The sequence below is a fragment of the Echinops telfairi genome, unplaced genomic scaffold (genome assembly GCF_000313985.2).
Source record: "Echinops telfairi isolate 266 unplaced genomic scaffold, ASM31398v2 ScPeMD7_7430;HRSCAF=8468, whole genome shotgun sequence".
In the NCBI taxonomy this organism is placed as follows: Eukaryota; Metazoa; Chordata; class Mammalia; order Afrosoricida; family Tenrecidae; genus Echinops; species Echinops telfairi.
In genome coordinates, this window is record NW_022111330.1 from 292,963 (window position 1) to 312,553 (window position 19,591).

The 19,591-nt window shown below is 37.9% G+C and overlaps 1 protein-coding gene across 1 annotated transcript in view; it reads right to left on the bottom strand.

Annotated features, from left to right (window-relative positions):
* Positions 1-19,591, bottom strand: part of LOC105979931 (centromere protein P) — a 369,435-nt gene that overhangs the window by 17,384 nt on the left and 332,460 nt on the right. The window contains exons 6-7 of the mRNA XM_013008632.2: positions 5,418-5,497; positions 4,956-5,047 (exon numbers count right to left, since the gene is read on the bottom strand). Of these exons, the coding sequence (XP_012864086.1) occupies positions 4,956-5,047; positions 5,418-5,497 (172 nt within the window). The remainder of the gene's footprint in view (positions 1-4,955; positions 5,048-5,417; positions 5,498-19,591) is intronic.

A 19,591-nucleotide genomic window follows, 5' to 3' on the forward strand; every position in this document is an offset into this window, starting at 1 on the left:
ATAAATACACATAATGAAGATCAGGGCAGAAATAAATGAGTTGGGAAAACAAGATAACAATGTGAAAAATCAATGCAGTAAAAAGCTGGTTCTTCGAAAGGATTAACAGAATCGATAAACCATTGGAAAATCTAACAAAAGATAGGAAGGAGCAAACAGACATCACTGTCAAGGATGAGGGATGAAATGGGAAATTACAAAGGACCCTATTGAAATGGAAAGACTAATTACAGAGCACTACAAAGATCTGTGCTTCAATGAATATCACAATTTGAAGACATGGATAAATACTTGGAAAAACCACCACCCTCAACCCCATATTATCTCATATAGACGTCCAGAACATGAACAGACTTATAGCAAAAGAATACATAGATAATGTTATAAAGGAACTACCAACTAAAAAAGTCCTGGCCCAGATGGCTTCTGAGAATTCTGCCAAGCATTAAGGGAAGAGCTGACACGAATTCTACACAAGTTCTTCCAGAGCATAGAAAAGGACAGTAAACTCCCAAGCACATTCTGTGAAATTAGAATAACACTGATACCAATACCAGGTAAGGATCTCACAGGAATAGAGAACTACAGGTTGATATCACTAATGAATATCGATGCAAAAATTCTTAAGAAAATTTTGGTGAATAGAATACAAAAGTAGATAAAATGAATAATTCATCATGATCAAGTGGAATTCATACCAGGGATGCAGTGATGGTTCAACATCTAAAAATAAATAACATCAACCACATTACCAAGAAAAAGTACAAGAACCATATAATATCAATAGATGCAGAAAAGGCATTTGACAACATTGAGCACCTATTGCTAATTAAGACAATCAAGAAGATAGGATTGGAAGTAAATACAAGCTATATATGAAAAGCCAACAGCCAGCGTTACAATCGGTGGAGAAAAGGCGAAAATATTCCCATTGGAAAAGGGGTTAAGCCAAGGATGCCCTTGTTCCCACTTTTACTCAATGTCATCCTGGAAGTCCTAGCTAATAAAATAAGGCAATGGAAGGACATCAAAGGTATTAATCTGGGTAAAGAAGTGAAACTATCATTATTTGAAGATGATATGATTCTATATATTGAGAACCCTAAAGGCTCCACAATAGGAATATTGAAAGTGATAGAGGAATAGGGTAGAGTGGCAGTATACAAGATCAACAAGCATAAGTCAATTGGAGTGCTATATACAACTGATGGGATTACAGAAAAAGAGATCAAGAAGGTGGTACCCTTCACAGTAGCCAAAGATACATTGAAATCTCTAGGGATATATTTAACAACGACAACAAAAAAAGTTCTGTATGAGGAAAACTACAGAACATTATTACAGGAAACCAAAAGAGACCTTCAAAAATGGAAAAAATCTCATGCCCATGGATCAGTTGACTCAATATTTTAAAGACATCAAACCTACCTAAGGCACTATATAGATTCAATGCAATCCTGATACAAATACCAGCATCATTTTTTAAAGAAATGGAAAAACTGACTACCAACTTCATATGGAAAGGGAAAAAGCCCAGAATTGGACAAGAACTCCTCAAGAAGAAGAATAAAATGGGTGGGCTTCCTTTACCTAACTTAATAACTTATAGGGCCACAATTGTCAAAACAGCATGATGCTGGTATAATGAGAGATAATCGGACCAATGGATAATAACAGAAAATTCAGAGATAAAAACAGCAGAATACACACAACCGATCTTTGGTAAGAGAAATAAAAAATCATATAGGAAGCAGTGTCCTTTTAAACAAATGGTGCTGGAAAAACTGGATATCAACCTGCAGAAGAATGAAGCAAGACCCTTACCTCACCTCATACACAAGGACAAATTCAAGGTTGATCACAGATCTGGAGGTAAAATCCCAAACTACCAGGATCATCAATAAAAAAGTGAAACAAAGCTAAGAACCTATGACTGGAAAAAGGTATTTAGTAATGACATATCAGACAGAGGTCTTATTATTAAAATCTACAGGACCCTGAAACCTTACCACAAGAAAAAAAAATGAACAGCTCACTGAGGAGGTGGGCAAAAGACTTGAACAGAAGATTCACAAAGGAGGAAACCTGAAAGTAAAAATTATATATATAGTATAAGTATGGCTATGTATATATGTAAATATATAAATATATAAAGATGGGTGTATTTGTCCATGTATATTTATGTAAATACAAGAAGGAAGCAGAAGGACTTTGGGCCTCTACTTAAAATCTTACCCCAGTATAAAAATGGTTTGTTCTAGTAATGTGTCAATGTATAATACTCACCTTCCTGATAGGATCGCTAAAGACAAAATGAATAAGCAAATGTGAAGAAAGCTCATTGTGCCCTGCTATTAAAAGATAAAGCATCTGGGGTCTTAAAGGATTAAAGATAAACAAGCGGTCATCTAGCAGGGAAGCAACAAAGCCCAGATGGAAGAAGAACACCGGCCTGTGTAATCATGACGTTTCAATAGGAATAGGTATCAGAAATTACATATATAGTATGAATATGGCTATGTATATATGTAAATATATAAAGATAAGTGTATTTGTCTATGTATGAGCAATCATACATCATGAACAATCAAATTGACATGAAGGAGCATAGACAAATTGGACACCCAAAACCCACCTGTAAGATAATTGGACAGTCCCTTACAGAAAGGCCACACGCAAGGGATGATATATCCAGGGTGCAGCATAGCACTGATGAAACACATAACTATCCCCTAGTTCTTTAATATGTCTCCCCCTACTTTATGGTCTTGGTTTTACCTAATTAATCTTGTTATACCTGAGTATGTTCATTTGTATAATTAATATAGTTTGATGCATGAATTCCAAGATAGATATATCCTTCAGAAACGGTAAGGGGAGTAATGATTTCCTAAAGGTATGAGACAAGAGGTAGGGAATAGGAGGAAGGGGGAACTGATAGCAATTATGACTGCATGACCCCATTCATGGGGAATGAATAACAGAATTTTAGGTGGATGGATACATTGGTTGGTGTAAGATGACAAAATAATAATAATGTATAGTCTAACATAATAATAAGAGTTCCTGGAGGTGGGGGGAGGGAAGGGATAAAGGGAAGTTGATATCAAAGAGTTCAAGAAAGAAAATGCTTTGAAACTGATGGTGATAAAAATTGTACAATTATACTTGATCTAATTGAATTATGGATTGTTAAGGAATGTAAGAGCTCCCAATAAAATGCTTTTTTTAAAAAAGCGATTTAACTATGGAAATGTATGATATGTGAATATTGTATCAAGAAAACTACTAAGAAATAAAAAGAAATCAAAGTTGACCAATGGTTACCATGGTTGAAGGAGGAAGTGTTTTTGCTTAGGGGGTATTGAATTGATTTTAATGATAGTGGAACAATTTGAAAAGGAATATCAATAATGGCTGTACAACACAAAGAGTATAACCAATACAGTGAATTATGCATGTAGAATTTGTTGGTGGTTGAATGGGACAATGTTTTGTTGTGTAGATTTTTGCCACAATTGAAAAAAATAATTACATGAATAACAAGGAGTTCAAGGAAGAACAAAATGTTCTAAAATTGATTGTAGTAATGATTGTACAATTCTTCTTGGTCTGATGGAACTACTAAATATTATGATATGTGGATGAAGTGCCAATAAAACTTTTAAAAAAAAGAAAAAGGAAGTAGTTGAAATGATGAAGTCAAAGAGCTGAACAGAAATATTTCAAAGGGCAACTAGAAAAAACAAACTAAAGTATTATGATAAAATGTGTACAAACCCAGAGTTAGAAAACCACAAAGGAAGAACATATTCAGCATAGCTGAGATGGAAAAAACTCAAGAAAAAATTCAAGCCTCAAGATACAATATTGAAAGATTCTATGGGCAAAATATTGAATGATCCAAGAAGCTTCTAAAGGAGATGGAACGAATACACAGAGTCACTGTACCAAATAGAACTAGTTGACCTTCAACCATTTCAGTGGTACCATGTAATTACGAAACAATGATACTGAAGGCAAAAAGCTGCAGTGACGGCAATGGCAAAAACCAAGGTTTCGGGAATTGATGAAATACCAATTGAAATATTTCAACATACTTATGAAGCACTGGAAGCCCTCACTCACCTATGCCAATAAATTAGGAGGACAATTATCTGCCCAACTGACTAGAAGAGATGTAAATTTATACCCACTCATAAGAAAGATGACTCAACAGAATGCAGAAATTTTCTAACAATACCACTGATATCACATGGTAGAAAATTTTTGCTAAAGATCATTCAAAAACAGTTGCAGCATTACATCAACAGAGAGTAGCCACAAATTAAAGCTGGATTCAGAAGAGGTTGTAGAACAAAGGATAGCATTGCTGGCATGATATGGATCTTGGCTGAAAGCAGAGGATACAAGAAAAATGTTTACTTGTGTTCTATTAATAATGTAAACACATTCAACTATGTGGTTAATAACTATGAAAAATAAAATAAAATCAAAATAACAAACTATGGATAGCATTGAGAAGAATGGGAATTTCAGAACTTGATTGTGCACATGCAGAGGTTGATGGAACCCGTGAGACTATGGCCCTTAGGTACTCTTCAGGTCTGGAATCAAATTTACCCCTGTGTATGAATTTTCATCCAAATAATAGACAGGTAAAATAAGGGAACAAAACATTAGGGAGCTAAGCACAGTTTAAAAATAATCAACCATGTGAAATCAAAGGGGCAGCATTTACCCAAGAACAAAATTTAGAAGAGTTAGGGAGAAGGAGAAGTGGAAACAGGAAACAGAGGAATAAACAATGTTACCTCATGGAGATTACAATCAATGAGATGAAACAAAACATGATTTGTTAAATGGAACAATGATATGCTGTGGAAACTTTCATCTAATTCAGACATTATCTCAGAATATCTGTATCAGGAGTCTTAGATATAATTTGAGATTACCTTGTTGTGGAATTTTGGTTAAAAGATCCAGCACTGGCAAAACTTTCCCTTTGTCATCTATTTGTAGCCTCCAAACAATTATTAATTCAAGTCTGCATGAGGTAAAATACATTTAGATATGCATCTTAAAATATGACGAAAAGATCAAACTGCATCTTATCTATCTCTGATAGGGGAAGAGAGAAGATACCCACCACTCTCCTTCCTCCCCTCACACCCCTAACATTGGAGGATGGCTTCTTCTCATCCTTCCTGGTCAGACCTATATCCTGACATAGCCTGCATTTTGAGTAGAACAATATAGCAAACATAGGAACCACAAGAGTACAGACAAGAGGATACAATTGGTCTGCAACAGATGCCTAGGGTCAATCAGCTGGAGGAGCCAAATTCATTCTGATATCTGAGCTCAGGTATGATATACCCCCATGGCTTCCCTGAGCCTACCTGCCATGGACTTACCCAGCATGGCTGGCACTCTGGATCCCCATGTAGTTAGAGGTGGCGCCTTCTGGGAGATACACGATATTTGGATATTTTTCCTACATGGGAAGAAGAAATGGTTACACAGAACTCCTGCATGAAAGGACATGAAACTGAAGTGGTAGCTGTGGGACTTGTGTTTTTCAGCTGTGGTCATATCCTGGGTAAGAAGCCCAGGGGTTATCAGGGAGGAACACTGCCCACTGTGATTAATTGAAACATTTTTGAAGTGAATTTGGCATTTTGGTTATCATCCATATATGCGCATCTTGGAACTACTCAGGAAGAATCTCCACCGACACTGCCTGCCATCTCTATTCCTGCCGTGCTACTGACAGCCTTACCAGAGCTTCCTGCCACTATCTATGCCCTCACTTCACCCTACTGCTAATTTTCTTTCTACTATACTACTATAATAGTCTAGTTACAACAGCCATTAGACTCTATTTTGTAAATAAAGATTTATATGGAGTGACTCTTATATACAGAGAAGTTGCAAAGATAGTACAGAATTGGTACCCATCACCCAGTTCCCTCTGATGGTAACATCTTACAGACTATGATACATTGCTAATGACTGCTAGTATGCCATGGAAGGATCCAGTACCCTTCCAGGTATCCATGCTGTAGTTGATTTGCTGTCTCTTTAGTCTCCTCTAGTTTGAAAGTTCTTCAGTCTTTCCTTGTTTTCCATGTCCTTGATAGTTTTGAGAAGTTCTGGTTAGGCATTTTGTAGCATGTACTTTAATTTGAGTTTATCTGATAGTTTCTCATGGCTGGACTGGGGATAGGTAAGTTGTCTTCTCCTTAGTGTTAGGTCACCTGGTATCGACCTGACCATAATCATTTAACCTCGCAAGCCTTCTAATGGAGCCTCTGTGAGGACTTTTGGGCTCTACTAGCCACCATGGATGCTCATATGCTGGCCATGCTCACATGTCTGATGAATGCCACAAGTGATATTATTGCTGATGTCAGATGGATCTTGACTCAAAGCACAGAATACCAGTAAGATGTTTACTTGTGTTTCATCGACTATGCAAAGGCATTTGATGATGTGGACCATAATAACCTTGGATAACCTTGTGAATAATAGGAATTCAAGAACACTTCATTGTGCTCATTCCAAACTTGCATATGGATCAAGAGGCAGTTGTTTGAACAGAACAAGGGAATATTGTATGGTTTAAAATTAGGAAAGGTGTGCATCAGGGTTGTATCCTCTTAGCATACTTGTTAAACTATATGATGAGCAAATCATCAGAGAAACTGCATTATATGAAGAATGTAGTATCAGGATTGGAGGAAGACTTATTAACAACCTGAGATATGCAGATGACACAACCTTGCTTGCTAAATGTGAGGAGGAATTGAAGCATTTGCTGATGAAGATCAAGGTTTGTAGCCTTCAGTATAGATTACAACTCAATGTAAGGAAGACCAAAATCTTCACAACTGGACCCATAAGTAGCATCATGATAAATGGAAAAAAGATTGAGGTTGTCAAGGATTTCGTCTTTCTTGGACCCACAATTAATGCTCATGGAAGTAGCAGTCAAAAGATCAAAAGACATATTGCATGAGGCAAATCTGCACAAGACTTCTTTAGCATATTTAAGAGCAAGGATGTTACTTTGAAGACTAAGGTGTAACTGACTCAAGTCATGGTATTCTCCATTGTATCACGTGCAATAGAAATGAAAGTTGGACATTGAATAAAGACTGTAGGACAATAGGTGCTCTTGAATTGTGATATTCAAGAAGAACATTGAAAGTACCATGGACTGCTAAAAGGACAAAAAGATCTGTTTTAGAAAAAGCAAGGCCAGTGTGACCCTTAGAGGCAAGATGGCAAGACTAGGTCTAACACATTTTGGCCATATTATCAAGAGAGACCAGTCCCAGGAGAAGTACATCATATTTGGTAAGATGGAAGGGCGTGAATAAGAGGAGGACCCTTAGTGAAATGGATTAATACAGTGGCTCAGGCACAGGAACATTGTGAGGATGGCTCAGGACTGTGCAGTCTCGTGTTCTGTTATGAATAGGATTGCTATGGATCAAAGCTGACTCGATGGCACCTAACAAGAGTTAGGTTAAAATTTCACACCTTTTCTTTTTTTTTTTAAATTAAATAATCATTTTATTAGGGGCTTATACAACTCATCACAATCTGTACATACATCATTTGTGTACTAATGTGGTGGACACAGATGACACACCTTATCATTTGTTCTCCTTTTTGACCCATTTTAAAGTCCTAAGAACAGTTTTATTGGCATAGAGTTCATTTAGCACATAATGCATCACCTCAATCACATCAAGGAGAGTTGTACAATCAGCACTACAATCGATCTTAAATAATTTTATTCTTGTATTCATTGTTATTAGCTCCCCATTGTCCCCCCAACTGGATTTCATATACAGAAAAAAAAAGTTGTTCTAGTTTTTATTATTTTCTGTTTTCTTTTTGGTTGAGGTTTTTTTGTTTGTTTTACTTTGTTATTGTTGTTGGATTTGTTTTTTGATTTTTTAAAAATGTTTTTATTTATATGAAATCCAGGAGAGATAAATCTGAGACAGTAACTGAATTAATAGTCTTAGCGTTCTGGCAGGGGAGATTACGGGGAAATGTGAAGTAATAATAATGATTAGAAGAATGAACAAAATGTTCTATAATTGACTATGACGGTGATTGCACAACTCTTTTTAATATGTTTAAACTATTGAATTGTATGGTATGTGGATTATGTTAGTAAGACTATTAAAATTACCAAAAAAAATTTAGGCTCCATGCTTTGATGATAATAATCAATTCCCAGATGTGATCTCAAAAGTATTTGCTTAAAACACCGGAAAATGAGGTTAAATTTCACAATTTCCTTGCATTTCAACAAAATGACTATTTGTTTATATTATTTATTGCAGGTCCTAGGGACATTTAGCATACCTTAATTACCATTTCCCCGAAAGTAAGACATCCCCCTAAAATAAGACCTACTTTCAGTTTTGCCTCTCGCTGAAATATAAGGCACTCCCCCCCAAAAATAAGACCTCCCAGAAAATAAGGGTTTAGATTGTTATGATGATGTTCCAGAAGACAATATGACGGTCACAGAATAAATGAGTAAATGTACCATAGATTGTTGTACATGGAAATAATGGTAGTAACAAGAAATTCTTGATACTGTAGGATTCACAGTTTGTCTGGTTATGCTGGTTTGTGATGACAACTACTACCATAGTGTATACAGGTAATACATTTCCATTTTTTTGGTTCAACAATAAATGTGTCCCGTATCCTTCTTCATGGAAAAATAAGAAATCCCCTGAAAATAAGTCCTAGTGCATCTTTGGGAGCAAAAATTAATATAAGACACTGCCTTATTTTGGGGGAAGCAGGGTAATATTGTTAAGCTCAGCTGTGAGGTCCTAACACCAATGATAACAACAGCACTTGGAATCTGACCAAAGAACATACAATCATATTAAGAAGAAATGAGAGCCTAAGAATCTTCCCAAATCTTAAAACAAAAGATTTTTTACACTCTTGTAAAGACAGATTGTAGGGCCACTGCAGAGAAACTAAGCACCTTTGGGACATGCTTTGAGATGTACATTTTCTTTTTTGCCTGGTGTAGAGATGGAAACCTGGAAGGGGTATTTCAGTTAAACCAAAGTCCCATGCCATCATCACACCCACTTCAGACAGAATTATAACCACTGTTGCCCCACAACCCTGCTTTTGAACTCTGTAGATGGAATTGCTATGTGCTCACAGGCCCGAGGCTTGTGCGAAAGGACAGTAGAGCATCTTTATAGATGCTTTGTTTGCAAACATTTCCAGTCTGATGGCCAATCAGGATCCCATGGGCAGGGGTAACAGGGTAACTGTGAGGGACTATAGAGTGGAGGTATTTAGGAAGAAGGCCTTCATGAGGACTGCAAATGTTTGCTGGATTGAAACAAATTGAGCTCCTATCAGATGAGGTCTTGTGGGGACAAAAACATTGCTGTTTGTCAAACACCAGCCTTACAGAGTGGTTAGTACATTCCCTGTGTGAGGTCACTGCTTCCATTCCACTGAGAGAGAGGTTTGGATGGAACAAAACACACCCAAACACAAAAGCAATCCAAACCAAACACTTCAGCTAGTACTTACAGAGAAATGGAATTACTAATTCAGCAAAACAAATTTTGTGAGAAAATGTATACCTACGTGTTTTACATGGAAAGAGCTGGTATAATTTTAAACCTCAAATACCTCTAAATTAATAGCAGAAAGCATGTGAAGGAACACCATGTGGATGTGCCAGTTGGGCTTACTAGCCCTGTGTGCCTTTCCAGGAAGTGTTCAGTAGCCACATGGTGCTTAGCCCAGACAGCCTGGAACCTGTGGGCCACAGGGAGTTGAGAGGATGTGGTGCCTCATGCTGCCCTCTAAGCACTGAGTAAGGAATTGTGTGGCGTCTCTAGGCCCTTTCTTCATGAGCAAAGGAAAGGTTTAGACAATTTACTTTCATGAAAAATTAAAAGTGTAACCTTTATTTTCATTAAAAAAAATAATAGTAAAAAATAAAAATGCACACACGAGAAGACACAGGCATTCAATGTGTGCTTCTGCAGAACTTCTTGGATTGCGTGATAAACATCCTTTTATATGTCAGCTCACTCTAATCAGACAAGAATATATTTTAGAATAGTTTCTATGAGAAAGTTAGATACATAAAGTAGGTTAATGGGAAAATTGTAAACCTGATGTGGAAAATACCTTTGATGTTTCATGTTTTTTTGCTACTAATATACTCAGGCCCAGAGAAAATAAGTGCCTTGGCCTGGTTCTCAGGAGCATGATAGCTGGCTCCCAGGGCTCAACACTTTGTCCACACAAGCTGGAAAATGATTCAGGACTAAGATTGTTCATTACACCACGGAGCCCTTAGAGCAGAAGCACGCATACACACACACACAAACAAAAAACTGCTAACATAGTACCTACTCTTCTCAATGTTATTGTGAAGGTTAGCACATATCTGAACAAGCAGGCACTTAGAGGGGACTTGCCTGGGTCCCTTTTTGTACACGGAGTTGCGACTCCCTGGAAGTTACTTTGTACTGGAAGCGTGATTTAAGTTCAGCTACAAGAATGCTGGGCAGTGATTCAAAATGGGTGTTTATGCAGCTGCTTGCCATATGGAGAGTCCACATTCAAGAAATCTCCTGGTATTTATGATAGAAAAACAGAGGCTGTGAGAATGTTAGCAATTCAGTATCAACCTCTTTTATACCAAAGTCCCATTTTACTGTTGGAATGGCTGCTGGATACTAGCCTAGCAAAGTATGTAGTTTTTAAGAAAGCTTTTTAGAAAATCACCTTCGTATTATATATCAGACACACAAGCAAAGGCCAAGGAAGAATTAGAGGTTGGCAGCCCTCCCTGCTGCCCCCACCCCCACCCCCATTTGCAATCCATTGAACCATTGGTAAATCTGGAATCCTGGATTTAGATATACCCTTGGGTGACCACAGACAGGAACATCACTGGCTGGTGGGTGCAAAGTCCCATGAACCCTATGGTGGTGGATGTATCTCCAGGGCTCTCGCAGGTCCCCATGTGGCGTTAACAGGAAGGTGAAGGCAGAGAGAGAGAAAGTTCCCAGGATCATCCAGGCCATGCCCACAAGGAGGCACCTGATTGGGAAGTTAGACTCCACCCATATGTTCTTATGGATGCCATGTTGGCAAAAAAAAACCACCCCAAACTATCACAATAGGTATTTGGGTTGTTTCTACTTTTTGGTTATTATTAGTACTGCTATGAACATTCTAGTCTTCCGACGTCTGTGTTTGTAAATCACCTTGCTGTAAGAATCCTTGTCCCCTTTTTTCCTCAATAGGGCTTCAATCTCCCAAAGTTCCTGTTGTCTCATCCCCATCCCACATTCTTTGCCACAGGCGTTCTCTTTCCCTTCAACACCCATTTCTCCTAAGGCTGCTGGGCACATCAACACTGATAGGAAGATGAAGAATGACCTTATCTTTTAAAAAAATTCTTTTAAAAAATGCATACGATATCTAGCTTACCTAGCACTGGATGTATTTTTGAATAGATAATGACAGACTGTAGCCATTCACTTGACACTGAAGTGATTTTATGAGACAAATACCTTCTTTTGTGAATTTCTCCTTTGTATCAGTAATGGCACCTAACCATCTTGAAGTAGATATAACCAAGGACTATATAAAGGTGGCTATGTCAGGAAGGTTTCCTAGAATAATGCTGTTGCTGTTGTTGAGGTGCCATCATGTCACTTCTGACCCATAGCAACCCTGTGCACAACAGAATGAAACAAGGCACGGTCCTGTGTCATGCTCACAAGTTTTCCTTTGCCTATGAAAATTATTGCAGCCATGATGTCAATCCTTGAGGGCGTTCCTCTCCTTAGTTGTCCTTTTATTTTATCAAATATAATGTTTTCTCCAGGGACCTGGCTCTCCTGATAACATGTCCAAAGTATGTAAGGCAAAGTCTCTTCATCCTTGCCTCTAAGGAGCACTGTGTTAGTCTGGGTAGAATAAAGAAACAAATCCAGGGAGACTCAAATGTGTAATAAAGAACTTTAAGTGGTGATTTTGTACACCGAGTTCCAAATATACATTAACAACATTCATTTTCATAATTTCAAACAGGAATAGCCAAAGACAACAACCAAGTCTATAATTTCCTCTTCAGATACACACAACACATGCAATGATGCCAAATGCAGGTAGATCACAGGCCAGTGGGTGGAAAGTCTTGTGGATCCAGTGGCGGTGGAAGCATCTCAGCTCTGGTGTGGGTCTCCATGTGGCTCCTCCAGCTCCAGGGCTCTTGTTCCATCAGGGGCCTCCATGTGGCTTGTCAACAGGAATGTCTCGCAGTGAGACAAGCAGAGAGAGTCTGTGCGTACCAACTCCAGCAAGTTATTTATCTTCTTCACACCTCCAAATGAGGTCATCAAATTGCAACCTGATTGCTAATTTCCACCAATAGGTAACATTATGCATGATAAATGGAGAAAATACTGAAGTTGTCAGGATTTTGTCTTGCTTGGGTTAACATTCAATGTTCATGGAAGCAGCAGTGAAGAGATCACAAGACAAATCTGCTGTATAAGACCTCTTTAGAGTATTGAAAAGCAAGGATTTTTTTGTTGTTGTGCCTGACTCAATCCATGGTATTTTTAGTCGCTTCATATTAATTTGAAAGTTGGGTATTGAATAAAGAAGACTGAAGAATAATTGATGCATTTGAATTTTGATGATAGAGAGAATTTGAAGTACTATGAACTGCTAAAAAGACAAACAAATCTGTCTTGGAAGAGGTATGGGCAGAGTGCTTGTGTTACCTTTCTTTTGAATGAGTACAAATATGAATCTCTTTAAGTTACTTGGCCAAGTAGCTGTCTTCCAAATTTCCTGGCACAGACAAGTGAGTACTTCAAGTACTTCATTAGCTTGTTGAAGTATTTCTATTGGTATTTTATCAATTCATGGAACCTTGTTCTTGGCTAATGCTTTCAGGGCAGCTTGAATTTCTTCCTTCAGTGCCGCTGATTCTTGTTTATATGTTACCTCCTGAAATGGTGGAATGTCAACTAGTTCTTTTTGGTCCAGTAACTCTGTGTATTATTTCCCTTCTTTTTAAAATAAATACTTTTATTTGGGGTCTCTTACATATATTATAACAATCCATACATCCATTATAACAAGAGGATATGTACAATTGTTGGTGCCAACAATTTCTAAACATTATCTTTCCTCTTGAGTCCTTTGATATCTATTTTTCCCCTCCTTCTCCACCTGCCACCCCCACAAATCCTTAATATATTATGTATTGTTAATATTATTTATACATATCTTACACTGCCCATTCTATCCTTTCACTTACTATCCTAGTACTCATCACCCTCGAGGGGGGTTATTCTGCCATCATTGCTATCGGTTCCCCCTTCCCCTCTCCTACCCTCCTGGAATCATTACTCCCATTACTGATTCGGGGGGCTGGGGTTGTCTTTCCTGAATTCCTTATATTGAAAGCTATCATCTGTGCCACAGAATGTACACCAGTCTAGTGGGATTTGCGAGGTAGGGCTGAGATCATAATAGTGGGGGGAGGAAGGATTAAAGAATCAGAGGAGTGTTGTGTGTTTTGTAGGTGTTAACTTGCCCCCTGAATGCATTTTCTCCTCCATGTCCATCTTCTCTTGATGCTTCCTGTATCACTCAATATTTTGTCCATAGAATCTTTCAATGTTGCAATTTGAAGCTTGAATTTTTTTCTTGAGTTCTTTCAGTTTAAAATATGCTGAGTGTGTTCTTCTGTTTAGGTTTTTTTTAACTCAAGGTCTTTGTACATTTCATTATAATATTTGGCTTTGTGATCTTGAGCTGCCTTTTGAAATTATTGCTCGCTTTGACTTCATCATTTTTACCATTTGCTTTAGCTACTCTATGATTAAGAGCAAGTTTCAGAGTCTCTTGTGACATCCATTTTGATCTTTTCTTTCCTGTGTTTTTAATAACTTTTTGATTTCTTCATAAATGTTCTAATGCCCTTCCACATCTCATCAGGACTTCTGTCATTAGTGTTCAATGCATCAACTCTGTTATTGAGAGGTTGTTGAAATTTAGGTGGGATAGACTAAAGGTCGTATTTTGGGTTTCATGTATTTGTTTTAATTTTCTTCAGCTTTACCTGAATTTACATATGAGCAATTGATGGTCTGTTCCAGTCAGTCCCTGTCCTGATTTTAATTGCTGATATTGAGCTTCTCTATCCTGTCTTCCCACAGATGTAGTTAATTTGATTTCTGTGTATTCCATCTAGAGAAGTCCATGTACATTGTTGCCTTTTGTGTTACTGAAAAAAGGTATTTGCTGATTTCCAGTTAGAGAGTGCTAGATGGAAACTGTGCATAGCACACATGGGAGGAACTCTGCAGAGAACAGCACAAAAGAGCTACTGTGAGGGATATCTTACACATACAGACCACAGATTATCGGCATAAAGACAAGCAGACACAAATTAATTAAAATTAAAGAGCAGCAACATCTGCCCATGACTCCCCTTTGTTATTGTCCCAATGGCACTCACCAGCTGAGTGCATAAGCAGTCAAGCTTCAGGGATGTAATACTATGGGATTAGCCTGGAGCAGATAAAAGTATAAATAGCTTTGGCTCTCTGCCCAGGCCAAGAACTCCTGTACATACTCCACAGCCCTAAATCCCTGATAGCCCGCTGTGTTTCCACAGCTTATCAAGCCGCATGGAGATAAATCTATAGAGCAGCCTGGGACTGGCATAAATAGTGAACACAAGCCCAGAAAGCTCCATCCTCACTCAGCAAAACTAAACCCCCTTCCCTGAGGTATAGACACCCCAAAAAGCTTAAAATACACAGTCATTTCCCCACCCCCACCCCCACTTCTCTGGGTAGCAGCCAACAGGCACCTGCTCCATTAACAAAATATTAGCATAGCAATACAAATAGAAACTGCAACTGCAACCTGCCCTCTGAGGCTTTATTCCTCTCCCCTAGCCTACATATGCAGCTGGAAGGTATAGACCCCCATTCCTCCACCCCCATCATCTGAAAAGAGTGAATCTCATGTGGATAATTCTACAAGGCAGCTTGGAGCAGGCATAGTGAACAGACCAACTCTTCACACAAATCCAGGGAGCTTCAGCCAAACTTGGCAAAACTAACCCAGCTTTCCTGAGATACAGCTCCTTTGAAGCCTTTCTTAAACACACACACACACACACACACACATACACACACACACACACACACACGTTCTCTTTTTAAACTACTCTGAGTGGCAGGGAGCACACACCTGGTTCATTAACAAAGTATTAGCATAATAAAACAAGTAGAAACTGTGTGGGGGTGGGGGGTTTTACCAAGCACTCCAGGCAAGGAGTTTAGGCTTGAGACAGAGACTGTAATCCTAGGGGCTCAGGGGCCACTCATGGTGAACATACCTAGCTATCCTAAGGTGGTCTGTGACTCCAACCCCTAGTCAGTACCACAAGCTTCTCACACAAGCCATGTGCTCTCTGAGCAGATTGTTGCTTTATCCTGCCGTTCTAGGCCACCTAGCTAGGTGGCATGTATAGACCACATTTCCCACCCTCACTTGGTCAACCCCACCATCCAAAAAGAGCAAATCCACCACCCCCACCTCCACCCCCCACCCCCGTCTGGCTTGACTTACCAGAGGTCTAATTCTCTCAAGATAATTAATTTAAGTCACAAGAATACAGGATTTACAGCCATACCAGACACCAAAATCATTCCACTAAACCTTAGTCTCAACCCTACTCTGACACACTACAAGATCACAAGGTAGTAAAACATCATACTACCAGACACTGACCCCAACTGCTTACAAGTCCTCTGCTGCACACAGTCCTGACTCCCCGGCAAAGTGTGGGACCCTGCTGCTCATTTTGCTGGTGTTGCTGTTGCTGTGTTCTCTCATTCTTATACCCATCCCCTCTTTAAAACAAAATTGTGCACTATTCTTATGATTCATCCTCAATCAGGATTTCCCCATTTGTATGTATACATAAGGACAGAGGGGCAATATGTATATATAACAGAGACAAAGCTTCTGGGAAAAGTTAGATCCCAAACAAACCTACATTAACAGCTGTCCAGCATCTTTAGTATTTTTTCTTGTATTAGTATTATTTTTAAACTTTCATCTCTTACCTTTTCCTTTCTTTGATCTAAATATCTAGTTTTATTTCATAGCACTATTAACCTATCTTTGCATTTCCCTTTTCTTCTCAAACATTTTCTTTCTTTTTCTTCCTCATAAACCCTAAAGCTGACATTATTCTTACATTAAAATCTTTTTTGTATCAAATACTATTACCCATTCCTCCATCATAGCAGTTTTTATATATGTAATTTCCCTTTTTTAACCTACTACCTAACACTATCTGATCCCTCTCTTTTTTTTGCTATTGTTCCTTCCTCTCTCTGTCCACTACCACTTTCCTTCCCACTCTCTGATCGCTCCCCTAACACCTAATCTAACACTGTCCCCCAGATACGTAACACAAACTTCATCACCACACTGAACAGACTTAATCAATCCCACATAACACCACCTCCCTAACATCCCCTAATAGTGACTCCAGGATGTCAAGAAAACAACAGAAGATATTGGTGCACACACAAAAAACACGAGAAATAGAAATAAATAACTGAATACTAACCAGACCTAAATGTAATGCCTGAAACTGCACAGGCTGTAGATTTACCAGAAAAATAATTTAAAAGTATGATAACTGAACTTATGCAAAAATTGAAGGAAGAATCTGAGAGAAAAAGTGAAACAATAAAAAAGCTAGTAACCTTGCTAGAAAAACTCCAAACACACACAAAAACACTACAATAGCAGAATTAAACAACATTATAAAGGAGCAACACATTATAAAATAATTGAGAAACATAATTGAAGAGATGGAAACCGATTTCGTGAACTAGAAGACAAATCTAAGGATTCCAACCTAAAAGAAGAACAAATAACAAAAATGCAAAGGAGACCAAGAAAAGCTTGAGAATAATGTGGGCTAAAATTAAAAAGAACAGCTTACATATTATAGGAATTCCAGGAGAGAAAGGAGCAAAGAAATCCAGAGAATAGTGCAAGAACTCCTGCTAGAAAACATTCCTCAATGTCTAAATGAGGAAATTATTCAGGAAGCTGAAAGAACCCCAGGCAGGAGAGATCCCAAAATGAAAACTCCCTAGCGTATTGTAGTCAAGATGTCTAACATCAAACACAAGGAAAAAATTCTAAGAACAGCCAGAGGAAAATATCATTACATATAAACCTTTGCAATTAGAATAACCTCAGATTTCTCAGCAGAAACCATGTAGGCATAAAGATAATGGAGTGATGTATATAGAGTATTGGAGGAAAAAAATAGTCAACCTAAAATCCTATATCCAGCAAAATAATTAATCAAATAAGATGGAGAAATAAAAGTATTACAAGAATAAACTAAAAGACTTCACAAAAACAAAACCACAACTACAAAAAAATACTCAATAACTGCTATGGCAAAAAAACCAAGGGCAACAACACACAAATCTGACGAGCAAACAAGACAATTCTTCACAAAAACCAGCACACACAGCAACAGACAAAGCAAGGTAGTAACAAGCAAGAACAAAGAAACTAAACGCAACACACATACAAACACACAACACAAACATATACAGCAAAATGACAGTAACACATACTTACATATCAATAATTTCATTGAATGTTAATGGACTATATGCACCAGTAAAGAGACAGAGCAGAATGGATAAGGAAACAAAATCCATCAATATGCTGCCTACAAGAAACACCCCTCACAAATATAGACAAGAATAAACTAAAAATCAGAGGCTGGACAAAAGCATACCAAGCAAACACCAACTAAAAGAAAGCAAGGGTAGCAATAGTAATCTGCTAGAAAATAGACTTCAAGACAAACAACATAATAAGAGATAAGAATGCACACTACATAATGATCAAGGGAACCCATAACTACAATAAACATATATGCGACCAATGAAAGTCACTTTAAATACATCAATCAAATCCTTACAGATTTGAAAAGGGATATAGACACATCAACAATAGCAGGAAACTTTAATACACCACTCTCAAGGAAACCCAGACTGTCAACGAAAAAAACTCAATAAAGACACAAAAAAGTTCAATAATACAATTAATAAAAATGACCTTGTAGTCATATACAGAATTCTCCAATGAACAAAAACACAGTATAGGTTCTCCTCTAACACAAATGGAACAATCTCAAGAATAGACCACACACTAGGCCATAAATCATGCCTCAACAAATCCCCCATACCCCAGAGGATAATTTTATTAAAAGATCATTTCATTTATTTATTTTATTAAAATATCATTTTATTGGGGGGGTCTTACAGCTCTTATAACATTCCATACATCAATTTTATCAAGAATATTTGTACATATGTTGCCATCATCACTTCCAAAACATTTTCTACTCGAATTCTTGGTATAAGTTCCTCTTTTTTCCCCTCCCTCCCCACCCACCAGCCTCCCACCCTCATAAATTCATGATCATTTATGTATTGTTATTATTATTTCATATCTTACACTGTCCATTATTTTTTCACCCACATTTCTGTTATTCATCCCCTTTGGGGTAAGGGCCAATTTTGTGATGGGTTCCCCCTTTCTCGCCCTTCCCCCTCCCCTCATATCACTACTCCCACTACTGTTCCTGAGGGCTTTATCTTTCCTGAATTCCATGGGTCCAGAGCTCTTATCTGTACCAATGTGTGTCCTCCAGTTTATCTAGATTTGTAAGGTAGGACTGGGTCCTAGTAGTGGTGGGGAGGAAGTATTCAGGAACTGGAGGAATGATGCGTGTTTCATTGGTGCTATACTATACCTTGGCTGAATTATCCCTTCCTTTTAACCCTTCTGTGGGGGGATATTCAATTGTCTACAGATGGGCTTTAGGTCTCAACTCCAAGCCCCTTGTTTGCATGAATATAGTTGTTTGATTTGAATCTTTTGATACCTGATACCTGATCCTGTTGACACCTCATAATCACACAGGCTGGTGTGCTTCTTCTACCTAAGCTTATTTGCTTCTGGGCTAGATGGCCACTTGTTTGACTTCAAGCCTTTAAGACCCCAGACACTCTATCTTTTGATAGTCAGACATCATCCACTCTCTTCACCACATTTGCCTATGCACCCATATTGTTTTCAGCAATTGTGTTGGGAAGGTATCAGAGAGTCCCAAGTTATCAGAACAAAGTGTTCTTATGTTAAGGGAATGCTTGAGTAGAGGCCCAAAGTCCATCTGCTATCTTAATACTCAACATATAAACATATGTACATTAGCCTCTATTACTTTCAATATAAATTAATATACTTATATTTATACATGCTTATAGCTATACCTCTTTTTTCTAATTTTTATTTTTATCATTTTATTAGGGGCTCATACAACTCTTATCACAATCCATACATACATCAATTGTGTCAAGCACATTTGTACATATGTTGCCATCATCATTCTCAAAATAACTGCTTTCTA